Source organism: Lepidochelys olivacea, assembly GCF_965140295.1.
Source record: "Lepidochelys olivacea isolate rLepOli2 genome assembly, chromosome: 2".
Classification (NCBI taxonomy): domain Eukaryota; kingdom Metazoa; phylum Chordata; order Testudines; family Cheloniidae; genus Lepidochelys; species Lepidochelys olivacea.
This window is the reverse complement of record NC_140412.1, coordinates 135,990,665-136,010,519: the sequence shown is the minus strand read 5'-3', so window position 1 is coordinate 136,010,519 and position 19,855 is coordinate 135,990,665. Positions and strand designations below refer to the sequence as shown.

The window sequence follows — 19,855 nt, the reverse complement described above, 5'->3', positions numbered from 1 at the left end:
ATATCAGGGTAGAGGGATTAGAGTGTACAAAGAAATAATGTTTTTTGAAATTTTACTAGGAAAGATATTTTTATTCCTTTAGGATAAAAATGTTTGTAAACTTGCAAACTAAATCATTTTTGTTTGTAGGGGCAGAGGGTTTTGGGCGGGGGCGCAGGAGAGAGGCAGGAGCAGAGTGAAGCGGCAGCAAAACCGCCCAGCCTGGTGGAGCACGTAGCACCCCCTGGCCGGGGCACAGGAGGCAGGGAGCTGGGGCCAGGGCTGCAGCACGGACCCGCTCCCTCTGGCCCCAGGCACCCAGGCTGGGGCATGAACTTCCAGCCATGAGCCGCCCCCCGGGTCGCCACAGCCTGTCCGAGCCCCCTATGCTGTCCCTGCACATCTGAATCGACCCCTGTTCCCCCTCCCCCTATGGCCCCATTATCCAACCCCTCAGCCCCGGCCCAGCACCCTTAACACGCTGCTCAGGGCAGCGTGTGGGAGCCAGACATGCTGATCCGCCGGAGCGTGCAGCCCCGCCCCCCAGAGCGCTGCTTTACCACATTATATCTGAATTCGCGTTATATCGGACCGTGTTATATTGGGGTAGAGGTGTATTTTAATAAAAAAAAGTCAGCTTTTACAAGGAATTGTCATGTCCTGATGTACCCTAAAAATTTTAGATAATTTCCAGTAATGTAATAAATGAAGACTTAAATGAAACCATTACATACCATCAGATGTGTCTGTCTGTGGAGTGTATCCCTCAGATAAATTAAAGGTCCCATTATCAGTCCAAGATACCTCTGATACATCTGTGTCAGACACCGATAGCTCTTTAGCAATAACCGTAGGACTAATCTATAAATATATAAAAATACATGAAATGTGGCATTCTTACACTCAGAGAATTCATTTTACAGTTAAGTTAATGCCTAGACACTGAAAAGCAATGTAATGCATCTTGCTTGTGATATCACGTAGACCAGGGGTGGGCAAACTATGGCCCAGGGACCACATCTGGCCAGACATTTTAATCCAACCCTCAAGCTCCTGCCGGGGAGTAGGGTCTGGGGCTTGCCCGGCTCTGGCGCTCCAGTTGGGGAGCGGGGTCAGGGGCTTGCCCAGCTCTGTGCGGCTCTTGGAAGCAGTGGCATATCTCCCATCCGGCTCCTACATGTAGGGGCAGCCAAGGGGCTCCGTACTCTGCCCCCACCCCAAGTGCCATCCCCACAGCTCCCATTGGCTGGGAACCACGGCCAATGGGCGCTGCAGGGGTGGTGCCTGCGGACAGGGCAGTGTGCAGAGCTGCTTGGCCACGCCTCCATGTAGGAGCTGGAGTGGGGACATGTCGCTGCTTCTGGGAGCTGCTTGAGGTAAGTGCTGCCCAGAGCCTGCACCCCTGACCCCCTGCCCCAATCCCCCTCCTGCCCTCTGAACTCCTTGGTCCCAGCCCAGAGCACCCTCCTGCACCCCAAACCGTCATCCCCAGCCCCACCCCAGAGCCCGCAGCCAGAACACTCACCCCCTTCTACACCCCAGCCCCCAATTTCATGAGCATTCATGGCCCGCCATACAATTTCCATACCCAGATGTGGGCCGTGGGCCAAAAAGTTTGCCCACCCCTGACACAGACATTCTTTCCAGCTTAAATGTAGAAACAAGTAGGTAACACTTACAGTACATCTATGCTACAGCTGTGAGCATACCTCCCAGCTTAGGTAGACAGACATGTGCTAGCTCTGCTTGAGCTAGTGTGCTAAAAATAGCAGTGTAGCTGGGGGTAGCACTGGTGGCAGTTTAGGCTAGCTACCTGAATATGTACCCAAGGGGCTGGGCAGGTTTGTACTCAGGTGGCTAGCCCAAGATACTGCCCTAGCTACTCCCCAGCTACACTGTTATTTTTAGAGCACTAGCTTGAGCAGGGCTAGTGCATCTGTCTACCTGAGCTGGGAAGCTGCAGTGTAGATGTACCTTAGTGGTATGATGTATTTGAACATATGCAATTATAAAACACATTTTGATGTCTCTGATGTTATCCCTGCTTGTTGCTCCAGCCTCCTTTCCCACCATTTGAAATCAGACTATGCTAAGCAAGCCCGGGAAAACACCTCGCTCATAGATACATAGTCATTGTTTACTCTCAGTCATATTTTATGTAGATGCTTATTCTATTTGCAATGAGAACTGCAGCACTCTGCAAATACAGCATGTGTATTCATGCTTTATACACAAAGCAAAACCAAACCTAGCTAAACTTGAAAATAATTATTCTGATAATGTTTTATCTACATATGTCCAGTCACACTAGCTACAGTTTTTTATCCTATTGAAAAAAAAACCTTATGCTTCAGAGCACAAAACTACCATTAAGTGCTCAGGATTGACTTCCTCTACAGCATCTAGTAGCATCTGTTGTCAGAGTCAGGTTTCAGGAGTACATGGACTATTTGGTCTAATCCAGTATGGGAATTTCTAGCCCTAAGAATTGATATCAAATAATTGTCATTTAATGCACTCTCTCCGACTATACTGAGAAGAGCCATGGTATAGTTATACAGCATACTAACATAGGCTGGAAGTATTTTAAAGTCTTTTTGTTGTATGTATTATCAAAGCTACATAACTCTGCAAAGGCTGCACGGTATGGTCATTTACATGCAATATAACACCACATAAAAAGTGGTCATATGGGTTTAAATGATTCCGCAAGTCTTTGACAAAATATGTGGTTTAACTATAGAAAGAAGTTGTTCCTCACCTTGTGCGTCCCTGTGAGTGCTCCACTGTAGGCGTGTCTGCATCCCTGCACTGGTGATCAGAGAACTTTGGCAGCACATGCGCTAGCTCTCTTCGTGCTGCGCCATGAGGCTAGCCAGTATGCACGGGCTATCCATCCTTCTCTACCACAAAGTCCCATATTGGGAACTCTGAAGTGGAAGGGAGAAGGGCAGGTTGTGGAGCACCCCTAGGGGGACACATCTTGAAGAACCTCTTTTACTGCACAAGGTGAGTAATTGCTTCTTCGAGCAGCATCCCAACAGGTGCTCCACTGTAGGTGATTCCCAAGCAGTACCCCTTTTGGAGGGCTGGACTGTGGTGGCCATGCCTGCGGACTGTCAACATCAGCAAAATGTCTCAGAGCCCGCAATCAGATTACCCTGATGGGCCACATGTGACCTGCAGGTTGTCCACCACTGGTCTAAGGAGTGCCGGGAGGTAACTCACACTTCCACCAGTATAAGGAGTTTTTGATCCTTGTAGGTAGTGACAGGGATTTGTCCAGCCTGTCTCCGTTCGATCTGTGAACCGAACTGAACCACAGTTGGAGGTATCACATGCGGAGTCTGGTGTGTGGTATCACAGCCGTTCCTGCCACCATATGCCCCAACAGTTGAAGGCAAAGTCTGGATGGTATCTGTGGACTGCATTGAGCCGTGTCTATGAGTGAGATGAGGGATAGGAACCTGTTGAGGTAGGAAGGCTTTGGCCTGTAGAGCATCGAGGTCGGCTCCTATGAATTCCAGGTGCTGCACTGTCCTGAGGGTTGAATTCTGGGTATTGATCTGCAAGCTCAGTTCTGTAAACAAGTGTATTGTGGTGTCAATGGCTTGATGAACCTCCTGAAGTGATCAGGCTCTGCGGAGACAATTGTCCAGGTATGGGTAGATCATTATCCCTTGTGAGCGTAAATGAGTGGCTACCACTGGGAGAACTTTGGAAAATACTCTTGGGGCCAATGAGAGTCCGAACGAAGGACTCTGTATTGGTAATGGTCGTGTCCCAGAGTGAATCTGAGAAATCGTCTGTGAGCTGGTTGGATCGAAATGTTAAAGTAGACATCCTGTAGGTCAAGGGCTGAAAACCAGTCTCCCTGTTCCAGTGATGGAATAATCATCAATAAGCTGACCATCTTGAACTTCTGAGCTTTGACAAACTTGTTGAGAGCTCTGAGGTCCAGTATGGGTCTCCACCCTTGCTTTCTTTTGGGTATTAGGAAGTAACGAGAGTAGAACCCTTTGCCTCACAGATGTTGAGGTACTGGTTCTATGGCTCCTAACTGGAGGAGTCTATCTATCTCCTGTCGTAGCAGACTCTCGTGAGAAGGGTCCCTGAAGAGGGACAAGGAAGAGTGTGGTGGAGGGGGCAGGGAGGTGAAGTGGATGGAGTATCTGGATAAGATGATCTCTAAGACCCATCTGTCCAATGTTACGTGTTCCGAGGCATTGTGCAATGCTGCCATATAGGTGCACAATCATAGTCAGTTGCAGGGAGTGGTCTTGTGGCACCTTGATCTGCCCATCAAAAGTGGTGCTTACAGGCAGGAGGCTGGGTCGAAGATTGTGGACTGGATGGCTTGAGCTTTGGGAATTTCCCCTTTTTTCTTTGTGGCTCATAATGGTGCTGTTATGGTAATTGAGTCATATATGGTCTGTGTTGGAATTGGGCGCTAAACCATCTCTTTTGCCCTGGTGTATAGATTCCCAGCAACCTGAGGGTGGCCCTGGAATTCTTCAAGGTATGGAGGGAGGCATCGGTCTTCTCAGCGAAGAGCTTTGCATCCTTTTAGGGGAGGTCTTCTATTGTGGTCTGCATCTCCTTCAGGAATCCTGACAAGTGGCGCCATGACACCTGCCTCATCACCACAGCCATGGAGATGGATCTAACTGCCATGTTGGTGGTGTCGAGGGCTGACTGTAGCAATGTTTTGGCACTAATTGTCTCTCCTTAATGATGGCCTTGAAGGATTCCCGATGACTCTTTGACAGTTTATCAATAAAGTCATTCAACTTACTGTAGCTTGTATAATCGTATTTTTCCGTGAGAGCTTGAGAGTTGGCAATGCAGAATTGTAAGGAGCATGAGGACCTTCCTGCCAAAGAGATCAAGGCACTTCCTATCCCTGTTATAGGGTGTTGCCCTGGAATGCTGTTGTCGGCCATGGGAATTCACGGCATCTATCACAATGGAATGGTGGTGGATGGGAGAAAAGGAACTGATTCCTTTGTGGGGACATAATATTTCTTGTATGCACACTTACATGCTGGAGCTATCGATGCCGAGGTTTGCCACACCGTTTTAGCCAGGTTTAAGATGGCTTCATTAATTGGGAGGGCGATCTTCAAGGAGGATATCAAGGAGCTGGTGTGTATCCTTGACCTCCTCCAGTGGATGGAAATTGTCTACTAAGGACAGACGTAAAGGCATGACTGCTTCATCCGGGGAAGAGAATATGGCTTTAGATGTTCCGTCCTCCTCCGTGTCAACCTTTTGTTCCTCCATTTCCTGAGGCTCTGAGGCCCTTGTTGCCGTGGCCAAAGGAGTGTTCTGGGAGGGTTTTCGGGCGAGGCTCGAAGCTTGCGAGGCAGGCTCTCGGTGTGCTGCCTACGGGTCGCAGTATGGCCATTATGGTGGCATATGGCCTGGTAGAGGTTCCCATGGGTGGCTGTACCAAGATGGTGGTGGTATACCATCTGCTGGTACATTCCCAGATCCTGTTGATAGTTGGAACCATACGGAGCTTGGGAGGAGCCCTGTGATACTTCCTCTGGCTCACTATCTGACCCCTCACTAGATAGTGGAGGAGCATGGCATGATTGCAAGGATATCCCCTGTGCCCAGCAAAAACATGATGCCCTGATGTTGGTAGTGAGCGGTGAAGACTCAGGTGCCTTCATCATGCAGAAGTCTCTGGTCTGGTGGAATTCCACCGGTACCGATTCTTCTGGTGTCAGGGGAGATGGAGACCTTGCCTGTACCGGTCTCTCCGGTGCTGGGCGGGCTACTGTTGCTAGCAATACTGAGGTTGACTTGCATACTAGGAGTATCTTCCTCGGGTGTTTGTCCTCATCTTTCAGTACCGATGATTCAGTGCCCATGCCCAACGGGTCTGTGGGCCTGTGAGTGGTACTGGATACCAATGGTTGCCAAGAGGCGTGAGTGCTGGATTGAGCTCTCGGTGCTGAGGATACTGAGTGAGATGGCTATTACTTATGGCTATCCCTAGGCTCACTGAAGGGACATCCTGCTCTCTTTTTTTGACTTGAGAGAGGAGTCCCCATTCCGTTTCCTCCACCCACTGTCTTTCGAAGTTGAAGGCTGTGGGGAAGACCGTCCACTGGAAGCTTGAGGTCAAAGAGCTGCCTCCATGAAGATACTTTTTTGGTGAAGCTCTCTGTCCTTGAGGGATCTCAGCCAGATCTGCTGGCAGAAGGTACACCTTTGTTTGATGTAACCCTCGCGGAAGGAGTGGATGCACTGAAAGTGCTTGTTCGCAACAGGGATCACCTTGCTGCAAGTGCGGCACTTCTTGAAGCCCGGGGAGCTGGGCATATCCTTTTTTGGGGGAGGGGGTGTCCTCCCGCTCATTGGGGGTTGACAAAAGAATAAAGTCCTTTTCTTTTTTCTTTCCTTTTCTTTTTTTTTTTAGGCAACAGATAAGAAAAACAAATGAAGAAAAGAGGCTTCAAAGGAAGCTAAAAATTAGCAATTGTAAAAGGGGTTAACAATCTGTGAACAGACAGCTAATGGTTCGTCTCTAGCCAGGGGCGGCTGAGAAAGAACTGAGGACAGTTAGCCTGTGCATACTGGCTAGCCTCCTGGCACAGCATGAGGAGAGAGAAGGCATGTGCTGGCTCAACAGACACTGCTACCAAAGGTTTCAGAGTAGCAGCCGTGTTAGTCTGTCTTCGCAAAAAGAAAAGGAGGACTTGTGGCACCTTAGAGACTAACCAGTTTATTTGAGCATAAGCTTTCGTCAGCTACAGCTCACTTCATCGGATGCATAAAGTGGAAAAAGCTGTAGCTCACGAAAGCTTATGCTCAAATAAATTGGTTAGTCTCTAAGGTGCCACAGGTCCTCCTTTTCTTCTTATTGCTACCAAAGTTCTCCTATCAGCAGCGCAGGGCGCAGGCACACCTACAGTGGAGCACCCACATAGACTCTACTTGAAGAAGAATGTTTCGTTACATATTTTGAGGTTAGAGAGGGGGCGCGACAAATAGCAAAATGAATCTGCTTTACAATGATGTCAGTTGGGCCTCTAGGCATTATTGTAATAATAATAAGAATCTGTATCTCCACTCTTGAGAAGTGGGATAGATTCAATTGCTGTGAAATTCTGGTATAGTCCTTATGCAGCAAATACCATAGGGGTGTAACATCTTGTAGCTTCCTCAGATGAATAGCCCAGTGGGCCACAGATATTTGAGGGACCTATAGTCATAGATGTGGTTAGTTTCTGTGTCAGTTTCTCAGGATGGAGATAATATGAGTCACTTTTAGAACATGTGATGCACATGGCTGTGTTCCTGGTCAGCAACAGCATGTCTCTTACTGGGGGGGAAAAACACAGACACCAAGAGAAGTTTTCGTGGTTTTCAGTGCTTTTTTACATAAACGGAAAGAGCTGGCTAAAATCCAGTCACCTTAGGACACAGGGCTGATATGTCTAATTCACTGTCATCTTCTGTGGATTTTGGTTTTGCAGTTTCTGAAAGAAAGAAAATTACAGTTAGTTATTTTCTAGCTTATCCTGATGACAAAGCATTTCTGAGTTATTTCTATTGACTCCGTTGAGATACAGATCTTTAAATAATTCAATCATATTATGGGCTTCATTTGTTAACACAATGAATGATTCATATATTATATACAATAGGCTGGTGATGTAAAACAAGCTGACTCAGAAGCTGGATATTTATTGAGATGTTATTCTGTAGCATATATAGCCAGAGAGACAACATTCTTCTGCACCGTCTTCCTGCATACTCATCTGCCTTTATTATGTTTATTTCTTTTAAAAACCTGTTACTCCTTGCTGTGTGAAGTGCTTTGACACTATACATCCCTGAAAGTACATTGTGAGTTCAAGTTAACACAAATAAAACAATTCAAGTAACTACAATTCAAAACTATGCCTTCCACATAGCTAGTCTAGTGTTGAGATGGCTGTATTTTATGGATTTAAAATAGGCAGTGGGTATGCAAGCTATGCTATTTTCATATTGATTAAAATGTATGTAATTTCTGGATATGTGCATATAGGTCTTCATGCACAGGATTTTTCCCTCCTTTGTACCCACTCATTCTTTCCCTTGCATTCATACTACCTACCTTAAAATTTGCACTGAAAGTGACTAAGCCCTGGTTTACACTAGGACTTTAGGTCGAGTTTAGCAGCGTTAAATCAATGTAAACCTGCACCCGTCCACATGATGAAGCCCTTTATTTCGACTTAAAGGGCTCTTAAAATTGATTTCCGTACTCCACCCCGACAAGTGGATTAGCGCTTAAATCGGCCTTGCCAGGTCAAATTTGGGGTACTGTGGACACAATTCGATGGTATTGGCCTCCGGGAGCTATCCCAGAGTGCTCCATTGTGACCGCTCTGGACAGCACTCTCAACTCAGATGCACTGGCCAGGTAGACAGGAAAAGAACCGCAAACTTTTGAATCTCATTTCCTGTTTGGCCAGCGTGGCAAGATGCAGGTGACCATGCAGAGCTCATCAGCAGAGGTGACCATGATGGAGTCCCAGAATCGCAAAAGAGCTCCAGCATGGACTGAACGGGAGGTACGGGATCTGATCGCTGTATGGGGAGAGGAATCCGTGCTATCAGAACTCCGTTCCAGTTTTCGAAATGCCAAAACCTTTGTCAAAATCTCCCAGGGCATGAAGGACAGAGGCCATAACAGGGATCCGAAGCAGTGCTGCGTGAAACTTAAGGAGCTGAGGCAAGCCTACCAGAAAACCAGAGGGGCGAACGGCCGCTCCGGGTCAGAGCCCCAAACATGCCGCTTCTATGATGAGCTGCATGCCATTTTAGGGGGTTCAGCCACCACTACCCCAGCCGTGTTGTTTGACTCCTTCAATGGAGATGGAGGCAACATGGAAGCAGGTTTTGGGGACAAAGAAGATGATGATGATGAGGAGGAGGTTCTAGATAGCTCACAGCAAGCAAGCGGAGAAACCGGTTTTCCCGACTGCCAGGAACTGTTTCTCACCCTGGACCTGGAGCCAGTACCCCCCGAACCCACCCAAGGCTGCCTCCTGGACCTGGCAGGCGGAGAAGGGACCTCCGGTGAGTGTACCTTTTAAAATACTGTACATAGTTTAAAAGCAAGCATGTGAAAGGATTACTTTGCCCTGGCATTCGCAGCTCTCCTGGATGTACTCCCAAAGCCTTTGCAAAAGGTTTCTGGGGAGGGCAGCCTTATTGCGTCCTTCATGGTAGGACACTTTACCACTCCAGGCCAGTAACATGTACTCGGGAATCATTGTACAACAAAGCATTGCAGTGTATGTTTGCTGGCGTTCAAACAACATCTGTTCTTTATCTCTCTGTGTTATCCTCAGGAGCGTGAGATATCATTCATGGTCTCCTGGTTGAAATAGGGTGCTTTTCTTCAGGGGACATTCAGAGGAGCCCGTTCCTGCTGAGCTGTTTGCCTGCAGCTGAACAGAAATGTTGCCCGCTGTTAGCCACGGGGAGGAGGGAGGGTTGAGGGGGTAGCCACGCGTTGCGGGGAGGCAAAATGTGACCTTGTAACAAAAGCACATGTGATATGTATGTAATGTTAACAGCAAGGTTTATTTTGAAAGACTGTAGCCACTGTTTTATAAAATGTGTCTTTTTAAATACCGCTGTCCCTTTTTTTCCCTCCACCAGCTGCATGTGTTTCAATGATCACAGGATCTTCTCCTTCCCAGAGGCTAGTGAAGATTAGAAAGAAAAAAAAAGCACTGGAGATGAAATGTTCTCTGAGCTCACGCTGTCCTCCCACACTGACAGAGCACAGACGAATGCGTGGAGGCAAATAATGTCAGAGTGCAGGAAAGCACAAAATGACTGGGAGGAGAGGTGGCGGGCTGAAGAGAGTAAGTGGCGGGCTGAAGACAGGGCTGAAGCTCAAATGTGGCGGCAACGTGATGAGAGGAAGCAGGATTCAATGCTGAGGCTGCTGGAGGACCAAACCAGTATGTTCCAGTGTATGGTTGAGCTGCAGCAAAGGCAGCTGGATCACAGACTGCCACTACAGCCCCTGTGTAACCATCCGCCCTCCTCCCCAAGTTCCATAGCCTCCACACCCAGAAGCCCAAGAACGCGGTGGGGAGGCCACCGGCCAACCAGCCACTCCGCCACAGAGGATTGCCCCAAAAAAAGAAGGCTGGCATTCAATAAATTTTAAAGTTGTAAACTTTTAAAGTGCTGTGTGGCATTTTCCTTCCCTCCTCCACCACCCCTCCTGGGCTACCTTGGTAGTCGTCCCCCTATTTGTGTGATGAATGAATAAAGAATGCATGAATGTGAAGCAACAATGACTTTATTGCCTCTGCAAGCAATGATTAAAGAGAGGAGAGGAGGGTGGTTAGCTTGCAGGGAAGTAGAGTGAACCAAGGGGCGGGGGGTTTCATCAAGGAGAAACAAAGAGAACTTTCACACCGTAGCCTGGCCAGTCATGAAACTTGTTTTCAAAGCTTCTCTGATGCGTACTGCACCCTCCTGTGCTCTTCTAACCGCCCTGGTGTCTGGCTGCACGTAACCAGCAGCCAGGTGATTTGCCTCAACCTCCCACCCCGCCATAAACGTCTCCCCCTTACTCTCACAGATATTGTGGAGCACACAGCAAGCAGTAATAACAGTGGGAATATTGGTTTCGCTGAGGTCTAAGCGAGTCAGTAAACTGCGCCAACGCACCTTTGAACGTCCAAATGCACATTCTACCACCATTCTGCACTTGCTCAGCCTGTAGTTGAACAGCTCCTGACTACTGTCCAGGCTGCCTGTGTACGGCTTCATGAGCCATGGCATTAAGGGGTAGGCTGGGTCCCCAAGGATACATATAGGCATTTCAACGTCCCCAACAGTTATTTTCTGGTCTGGGAATAAAGTCCCTTCCTGCAGCTTTTGAAACAGACCAGAGTTCCTGAAGATGCGAGCGGCCCTTTCCCGGCCATCCCACATTGATGTTGGTGAAACGTCCCTTGTGATCCACCAGAGCTTGCAGCACTATTGAAAAGTACCCCTTGCGGTTTATGTACTCGCCGGCTTGGTGCTCTGGTGCCAAGATAGGGATATGGGTTCTGTCTATGGCCCCACCACAGTTAGGGAATCCCATTGTAGGAAAGCGATCCACTATGACCTGCACATTTCCCAGGGTCACTACCCTTGATATCAGCAGATCTTTGATTGCGTGGGCTACTTGCATCACAGCAGCCCCAACAGTAGATTTGCCCACTCCAAATTGATTCCCAACTGACTGGTAGCTGTCTGGTGTTGCAAGCTTCCACAGGGCTATCGCCACGCGCTTCTCAACTGTGAGGGCTGCTCTCATCTTGGTATTCATGCACTTCAGGGCAGGGGAAAGCAAGTCACAAAGTTCCATGAAAGTGCCCTTATGCATGCGAAAGTTTCGCAGCCACTGGGAATCGTCCCAGACCTGCAACACGATGCGGTCCCACCAGTCTGTGCTTGTTTCCTGAGCCCAGAATCGGCGTTCCACAGCATGAACCTGCCCCATTAGCACCATGATGCATGCATTGGCAGGGCCCATGCTTTCAGAGAAATCTGTGTCCGTGTCCTGATCACTCACGTGACCCCGCTGACATCGCCTCCTTGCCCGGTATCGCTCTGCCAGGTTCTGGTGCTGCATATACTGCTGGATAATGCGTGTGGTGTTTAATGTGCTCCTAATTGCCAAAGTGAGTTGAGCGGCCTCCATGCTTTCCTTGGTATGGCGTCCGCACAGAAAAAAGGCATGGAATGATTGTCTGCCGTTTCTCTGACGGAGGGAGGGGCGACTGACGACATGGCTTACAGGGTTGGCTTCAGGGAGCTAAAATCAACAAAGGGGGTGTCTTTACATCAAGGAGTATTTCAGGCAGGACTTCACAGAGGGTTCCAATAAGAAATGGTGCACCTAAGTTATTGTTCTTATTGGAACAAGGAGGTTAGCCTGGCCTTTGATTGATACATGGCTAGATTTACCTCGCTGCACCTTCTCTGTGAGTGACTGCAGTGTGACCTAGAGGAATGAGTCCCCTAGACGGGGGATGTGGGACACACAAATGAGTACAAAACAAATCTGGTCTATTTCTTGTTTTGATCCACTCCATCTATCCTTTACATCTTTGGCTGGCAGCAGACGGTGCAGAAGGACTGCAAGCCATCCACATCTCATGGCTGCCCGGCAGAAGATGATGCAGTAGGACTGCTAGCAATCCGTATCGCCTGCCTGCTTGCCATAAGACGGTTCAATAGGACTGACTGAAGGACTAAAGAGAATGACCTGGTCAAGTCACTCCAAATTTAGTCCCTGCGCCCATGTCTGCCCAGGCGCTCCTGGCGGACGTGGCCAGGAGCACCTCGGACATGATGATGATGGCTACCAGTCGTACTGTACCGTCTGCTGCCACAAGGCAAGGGGTTGCTGCTGCTGTGTAGCAATGCAGTACCACGTCTGCCAGCACCCAGGAGTCATAGGGTGACGGTTACCTGAGTGGGCTCCATGCTTGCCGTGGTATGGCGTCTGCACAGGTAACTCAAGAAAAAAGGTGCAAAACGATTGTCTGCCCTTGCTTTCACGGAGGGAGGGAGGGAACGGGGGCCTGACGATATGTACCCAGAACCACCCACGATAATGTTTTAGCCCTATCAGGCATTGGGATCTCAACCCAGAATTCCAATGGGCAGCGGAGACTGCGGGAACTGTGGGATAGCTACCCACAGTGCAACACTCCGGAAGTCGATGCTTGCCTCGGTACTGTGGAAGCACTCCGCCGAGTTAATGCACTTAATGCACTTAGAGCATTTTCTGTGGGGACACACACACTCGAATATATAAAACCGATTTCTAAAAAATCAACTTCTATAAATTCGACCTAATTCCGTAGTGTAGACATACCCTAAGTAGGTCTGGTAGTTTTTGTTGCGTCACAGGTGTCTCCAATGAACATACAAGGAACACACATTTTGCCTTCTCCCTTCTCTGCCCATCTGTCAGAAAGAGGAAGTTACTCACCTTGTGCAGTAATGATGGTTCTTCGAGGTGTGTGTCCCTATGGGTGTTCCACTTTAGGTGTCTGTGTGCCCCTGCACCTCTAAACAGAGTTTGGTAGCAGTGTCCTGTTGAACACGTGCATGTGCTCTCCCTCCCTCATGGTCTGCCTCAAGGCTATTTAGCACTGCACAGAGGAACCCCCCTCACTTCCTTCTCTACCACAGAGCCCTATAGAGAACTCCGAAGTAGAGGAGAGGAGGGCAGGTTGTGGAGCACCCATAGGGACACACATCTCGAAGAGCCATCATTACTGCACATGGTGAGTAACTTCCTCCTCTTCTTCGAGTAGTGTCCCTGTGGTGCTCCACTTTAGGTGACTCCGGAGCAGTACCGACCACTGGAGGCTGGGACTTCGGAGCGGAGTCTTTTACTACAGAGAGTACTGTGGAGTTGAGGATGGTGTCAGCGGCCAAATCTTCAGCGATCGCATAATGTTCTGTGAAAGTATGGACAGAGGCCACAGTCATTGCTCTATAGATTGCGGAGATAGGGGTATCCCTATGGAATGTGGTTGAAGTAGGAACTAATCTGATGGAGTGCATATGGACGGAAGCAAGTTGCGCCCTTGCTAAGTGATTAATGCAACTAGAGACCCATCTGGATATTCTTTGAGGAGATATCACAGAGCTTTTGGATCTTTCTGTGGACGAAAGGAAGAGTTTAGGGGATTTTCTGAAGTCCTTAGTTCTGTCCAAGTAGAATGCTAATGTACTTCTAATATCTAGCATATGCACAATTGTCTCCCAGTTGTCACAATGTCGTTTTGGGAAAAAAACAGGGAGATGGAACTGTTGATTCATATGGAAAGTGCAGAAAAAGTAGGGAGAAACTTGGGATATGGCCTTAGAGTTATAAAATAATTAATTAACTGATTATTATTTTTAAAGACAAAGGCCATGAATGATGGGTGTGCCATCAGTGCTGCTATTTCTCCTATGTGCCTAGCTGAGGTGATGGCAACGAGAAATGCTGTCGTCATGGACAGGTGTAAGAGAGAACAAGTTGCCCTGGACTCGGAGGGAGGTCTAGTCCAAGCCACGAGAACTAGATTGAAGTCCCAGGCTGGATCAGGTGGTGTCACATGGAGGAAGAGAGTCCTAATGCCCTTAAAGAATCTACGCATTAGTGGTTGAGCAAACTCCAAGTGGGAAGCCATTTTCGCCATGAGATGTACCTTAAGGGAGCTGAGTGAGAGTTTAAAATGTAGTGCAAAATCAGAGAGAGGAAAGATGAGGTTGGGTCTGTCCATTTGGAATGGTACAAACTTGGAGTTGTTTCCATTTTGTAGACAGGTATGTGGAGTGGTCAACTTGTGGTTGTGTTGCAACATGTGTTTCAGCTTGTCAGATCATTCTGCTTCTAAGCCTTGAAACAAAGGAAGATCCATGCCTGTAGGCGGAGGACCCATGGGTTGGGGTGAAGGGTCAGCCCATTGTTTTGAGAGAGTGGGTGAGGAATGGGCTGACGTCAAAGGTACAGGAAGACATATTGCCATCTGCGTCAGGTAAGGGAGCCAGACTTGTCATAGTCAAGAGGGGCAATCACAATAACTCTTGCTTTGTTTCATTGAATTTTCAACAGATTCTTGGATAGGGTAGGAAACTGGGAAAAGACATATAAGTGGGCCCTGTCCGCTGGGAAGATGAGGGCAACTGCCAGTGAAAGTTTCCCCAAGCCAGCCCTGTAGCGGTAATAAGGATCTTTCTTGTTCCGGTAAGTAGCGAAGAGATCGATAGGCTGGGTTCCCCAAAGGGTGGCTATATCTTGAACCACCTCTGAATTCAGTGTACACTCATTATCATGAGAAAATTCCAACTGAGACTGTTGGTTGTCCTGTTCTGTATCCCTTGTAGACAGACAACTGAGATGAACACATTGTGATGGGTGCATCAGTTCCAAAGTTTGAATGCTGTCTTGCAGAGGGGGGAAGATCTGGCAGCTCTTTGGCAGTTTATACAAAACATACAGGTCACATTAAGTCCATCATAACCTTTGTGTGTTGTTTTTGATGAAAGGCAGAGTTTGTGCACAGGCACTCCTGACAGCCCTTAGCCCCAAAAAAGTGATATGGAAGGTCATTTCTGTGGAAGGCCATTTGTCCTGAACCTTGTTGTTGCGTAGGTGAGCTCCCCAGCATATTAGGGAGACGTGTCCCAGGGTGGTGAATGTGCGTAGTGAGAAGAGTGCTCTCGCTTGTACTGCATCAGGTTGGTGCTGATAAAGTCCAGTCACTGTACTGGCGTTCGTATGCCACTACAATGAAGTGAACCTTGGAGAATACCCTGTGTGGAGCAGTCTGTACCTATAATGATCCTGCCCCAAAGGTAAGCAAGAGGAAATCTCCTGTACGATGGTTGTATTGAGATATGGAAGTAGGCACCCTGTAGGTTCAGGGCTAGAAATTAATCTCTTTGCTCTAGAGCTGGTCCTAACTGCTGTGAAGTAAGGTAAGGTGACATCTGAGTGGCGTGACAGGTGTATAGATGGCAGCTGATGTTGTAAGGTATCATTGTTCAGGTCCCTGACCAGCTCAAAGTGCTTATAAGGGACAGTTTGAGAGGTCATGGACTGGGGTGCACACTGTTCTCACTTTTGATCCCTGGGCCTCTTACATTATGGCTCATAACAGCACAGAGATGGTGAGTATTGAGAAGATTGTGATCTGTGGTGTGGTTGAGAGGTATATCTTCTCTTCTGTTCCACAGTGTAGATTCCTAAGGAGTGTAGTACAGTCCCAGAATCCTTCAGGATGTGGAGAGAAAAATCTGTCTTCTCCACAGAGTTTGGCCCTTCAAATTGGAAGTCTGCAACTCTTTGGGCAATCTAGAGAGGTGTAGCGAAGGGAAAAAAAACACCCACAACCCACCTCAGTAACACTATCATGGAGATTGGGTAAGCAGCTGTAACAGCTACATCCAGTAGTGTCTCTAGGACCAGTCTGGCTATTAACCTTCTCTAAGAATGGTCTGAATCTGTTCTTTTTGTGTTTCCAGTAATGTTTCAGAAACATCCTGAGTTTCCCAAGATTAACAAAATTGTTTTGGCCATGACAGTTTGGTAATTTATGACTCTAAATAGTAATGTTGTTGATGAATATGCCATCTTGCAAAGCCTGATCATATGGAGTTGACTTGGCATTATGTTGCTTGCTTCATGCATTAACCACATCCACTATGATGGAGTTGGGCTGCGGATGTTGAAAACAAAGCCTGCCTCTTTGGGTAGAGCTGTAGGGTTGTTTTTGTTTACACTCTGTTGCTGGTTGGTGCGATGGAGGCTGGCTCTGCCAGATGATTTTGGTAGGATCTAGAATCAGCTCATTAATTGGGAGGACAGTTCTAGATGAGAAGGTAGTGTGCAGAATTTCCACCAACTTGTGATGTGTATCTGCCACCTCCTGTAAGGGAATCTGCAGCTCCTCTGTCACCCTCTTGGTAAGATCCAGAAAGTTCTTAAATCTTCACCGAGTGATGAGGGGTGGGCAGCACAGTCTCATCTGGGACAGATGAGGAGAAATGTGCTGAAGAGGAGGCTTCCTCTTCAGGTGTTTCCCCCGCCCCTTCTTTCCTGTTCTGAAAAAGCTTTCTCCTGTCCTGGCTTAGGTGCTCTCCTGCCTGGCTGAGGTGCCAGGCTGTAGCAAACCATCTGGTGGACTCTCCCTAAGAGACACTGGAGATGGTTGCTCTATGTGTGTGTATATACCCAAAGAGTTACAATACGGCCTTGGGAGGGAGAGGCAGGAAGGCAGGCACGGGCGGTTGGCGTGATGGAATTGGGGATGACCCTTGTAGTGTGGTGGTGGGCCACCTTGAGGGGCCAGGGAATTATCACCTCCTGGCCAGTGTCAGATTCGTTAGTGGGTAAGGGTGCCGCTGACTGGGATATTGGCAGTGCTAAGAGCGATTCTGGGTGCCGGGATGTGCTTGATACCGGGGTCCAGGTACCAAGTAATGGGGATTGTGGTTTTTCTCCAATCATCAGGTCTCCAGGGTACCAGAGCTCATGCAGTACCATGGGTTCATTTGGTACCACAGAGGAGGGTCCGTGGTACATTGTCAGTACCGATAGTTGGGCAGAGCACTCCCTAAATGAGAGTTTTGCCCAGTACAAAAACTTTGTTGGTGCCACTTCTTAAGAGACGATATGGTAATTGTCTCTCCCTGGGTACTGAGGCCACAGGTCTCCAGAGTATCAGAACACCTGTGTTACCATGGGCTCATCCGGAACCCCAGAGGAGTGTCTGTAGTTGGTATCAATGGTTGGGAAGGTGCAGAACACTTTCTAGATGTGAGTTTTGTTGCATCTGGTACCAAAGGGTTTCTCTATGCTGCTCTTTTAGAGATGGTACAGTAACTGTCACCTCTCCTTAGGGGGTGGTACCATTGCCTGAGAGCATGAGGGTGGAAGCCTCTGGTGTCTTGGTGCCCAAGCAGAGCTGACAGCAGGGCTTCTCTGTGTTGCTCTTTTAGGGATGGTACGGTAACTGTGTCCTCTGGGTGCAGTAGTTGCCCAGAGTTGAGCTCAGAGCAGCACAGAGCTTACAGAAGACCCTTGTCATGTGGAGAGCAGAGCTCAGAGCAGGGCAGAGCTCAGAGCAGGAAGCCCCTTCTCAGGTTTCAGTTTCCAGAGCTTCCCGAAGGAAAGAAGGAACATAAGGCAGCTGAGCTCACAGCTGGAGGTTCCTCTGCTGGTGTTGTCGGGGATCGGTGCCGAGATGCCTGCACTGGGGAACACCCCTCTGGCTGGCCAGTTCCTCGGAGGAGCCTTTCCAGGGGGAGTCTGCTGGTGGCTCTCCCCGCCTCCCCCCTTCTCCTCTTCACCACTCCACCCCTTTTGAAGTGAAGGCTCCCGGGATGATCCGGGGTCACCACCCACGGAATCCCCTGCAGACTGAAGTGTTTTCTCTATAGGGAGGAATTTTTACTTCAGCTCCCGTGAGGCTGCAGTTTTAGGTGTGGCAGGTAAAGCACTTCTGTGAGGGTCTCCCAGTCATAGTGAGTGTCTGGCCATTACAGGAACTGACTCTTGGCGGAGAGGCACTGCTTGGAGCAGAGAGAGCCAGGCAAGCCCCTGGGCAGGGGGTCGTCATCCTCTAGCAGGGAGGAATATGAAGAAGAACATCGTCTTTACTTTTTTTTTTTAACTGAAAAAGAAAATGATTATGTGTCTATTAGATGCGGGGGGGTGGGGGGGGATGCCCCCAGACAGGGAAGGAAAGTGAAATTCTTTTCCTTTTTCTTTTAAACCAAAGGAAAAAAATAAAATAAAACAAAACACTAGCCTGAGTACTTTTAGGGAGAACAAAGGTAACAAAACAAACACTACTTATGCTAGGTTTCAGAGTAACAGCCGTGTTAGTCTGTATTCGCAAAAAGAACAGGAGGACTTGTGGCACCTTAGAGACTAACCAATTTATTTGAGCATGAGCTTTCGTGAGCTACAGCTCACTCCATCGGATGCATACCGTGGAAACTGCAGCAGACTTTATATACACACAGAGATCATGAAACAATACCTCCTCCCACCCCACTGTCCTGCTGGTAATAGCTTATCTAAAGTGATCATCAAGTTGGGCCATTTCCAGCACAAATCCAGGTTTTCTCACCCTCCCCCCCCCCCCCCCACAAACTCACTCTCCTGCTGGTAATAGCTCATCCAAAGTGACCACTCTCCCTACAATGTGCATGATAATCAAGGTGGGCCATTTCCAGCACAAATCCAGGTTTTCTCACCCTCCCACCCCCATACACACACAAACTCACTCTCCTGCTGGTAATAGCTCATCCAAAGTGACCACTCTCCCTACAATGTGCACGGTAATCAAGGTGGGCCATGTCCAGCACAAATCAAGGCTTTCTCACCCCCCCCTTTTTTGCTAATGACACAGATAAGGAAGGGACAACTGCTCCTTCCCTCAGAGGCCAAAGGTGGTAGAGAAGGAAGTGTGTGTGTGGGGGGGGGGAGGGGGTGTGTTCGCCCGTTGCTACCAAAAATCTCCGATTAGAGGTGCAGGGGCACACAGACACCTAAAGTGGAGCACCCATAGGGACACTATTAGAAGAAACACAGTCTCATCCTCCATCCATTTCTTTTAAAGGAAGTTAACTGGAAGCAGCATTGCAGCCTAGCAGAAAAGCTGATAGACTCCTGGGCCCCTTCAAATGCAATTTTTACTTATCTCTGATAGCACCCACAATACATATTAAGATGAAGAAAAACACAGCTGGGGAATAGAGCACTGCAAGATGCATGGTTATATGGCAAGAAAATTTTTAAATGAATGTGCATTCTACTGGTCCAACATTTAAGTGACTGAAGAGTCAAGCTCCATAAATACATGCAATGTGCCCAAGTACAGTTGTGGGAAACATAACATTGTACTTGCTGATTTTCAGCTTAAAATTACAATATAAATTAAAAAAATCATTGAGGCAAAGTTAGCAGAAGTTTATAAATAGAAATTTGCTCCTGATATAGATTTATTTCTTAACAAAGCCTATACAATTTGCTGTAATCTATGTCTGAAAGGAACATGGGTGTGATAAGAATTCTTATTTTAGATTTGCTTTTCTCTCTAAATGATCATTTTGATTTATTTTTTGTTTGGACTGTCTTATTGCAATTCCCTTAAACGTTTATTGAATCTTTGGAAAAAATGATATTTTAAGAAGTGTAATTTTTTTCATGTAGTCTAGCTGGAAAAAGGCAGATGTAGATGCTGGGTCTGGAGTCCAATCTCCTAATGTAGGTTGTATTCCTGGTTCTGTCACGTACTACTTTGTGTCCTTGGGTAGTTCTCTAGATTTATGTGCC

The 19,855-nt window shown here is 47.9% G+C and overlaps 1 protein-coding gene and 1 long non-coding RNA gene across 4 annotated transcripts in view; one reads left to right on the top strand and one right to left on the bottom strand.

Moving 5' to 3' along the window:
- Positions 1 to 19,855, bottom strand: part of RETREG1 (reticulophagy regulator 1) — a 136,043-nt gene that overhangs the window by 6,427 nt on the left and 109,761 nt on the right. For all 3 annotated transcript variants that reach the window (XM_084618128.1, XM_084618129.1, XM_084618130.1), the window contains 2 exons: positions 7,408 to 7,472; positions 714 to 840 (listed from right to left, as the gene is read on the bottom strand). In XM_084618128.1, the coding sequence (XP_084474254.1) occupies positions 714 to 840; positions 7,408 to 7,472 (192 nt within the window). The remainder of the gene's footprint in view (positions 1 to 713; positions 841 to 7,407; positions 7,473 to 19,855) is intronic.
- LOC311515223 overlaps positions 1 to 19,855 on the top strand; it is a 152,922-nt gene that overhangs the window by 80,248 nt on the left and 52,819 nt on the right. The gene's annotated exons all lie outside the window — the stretch shown is intronic.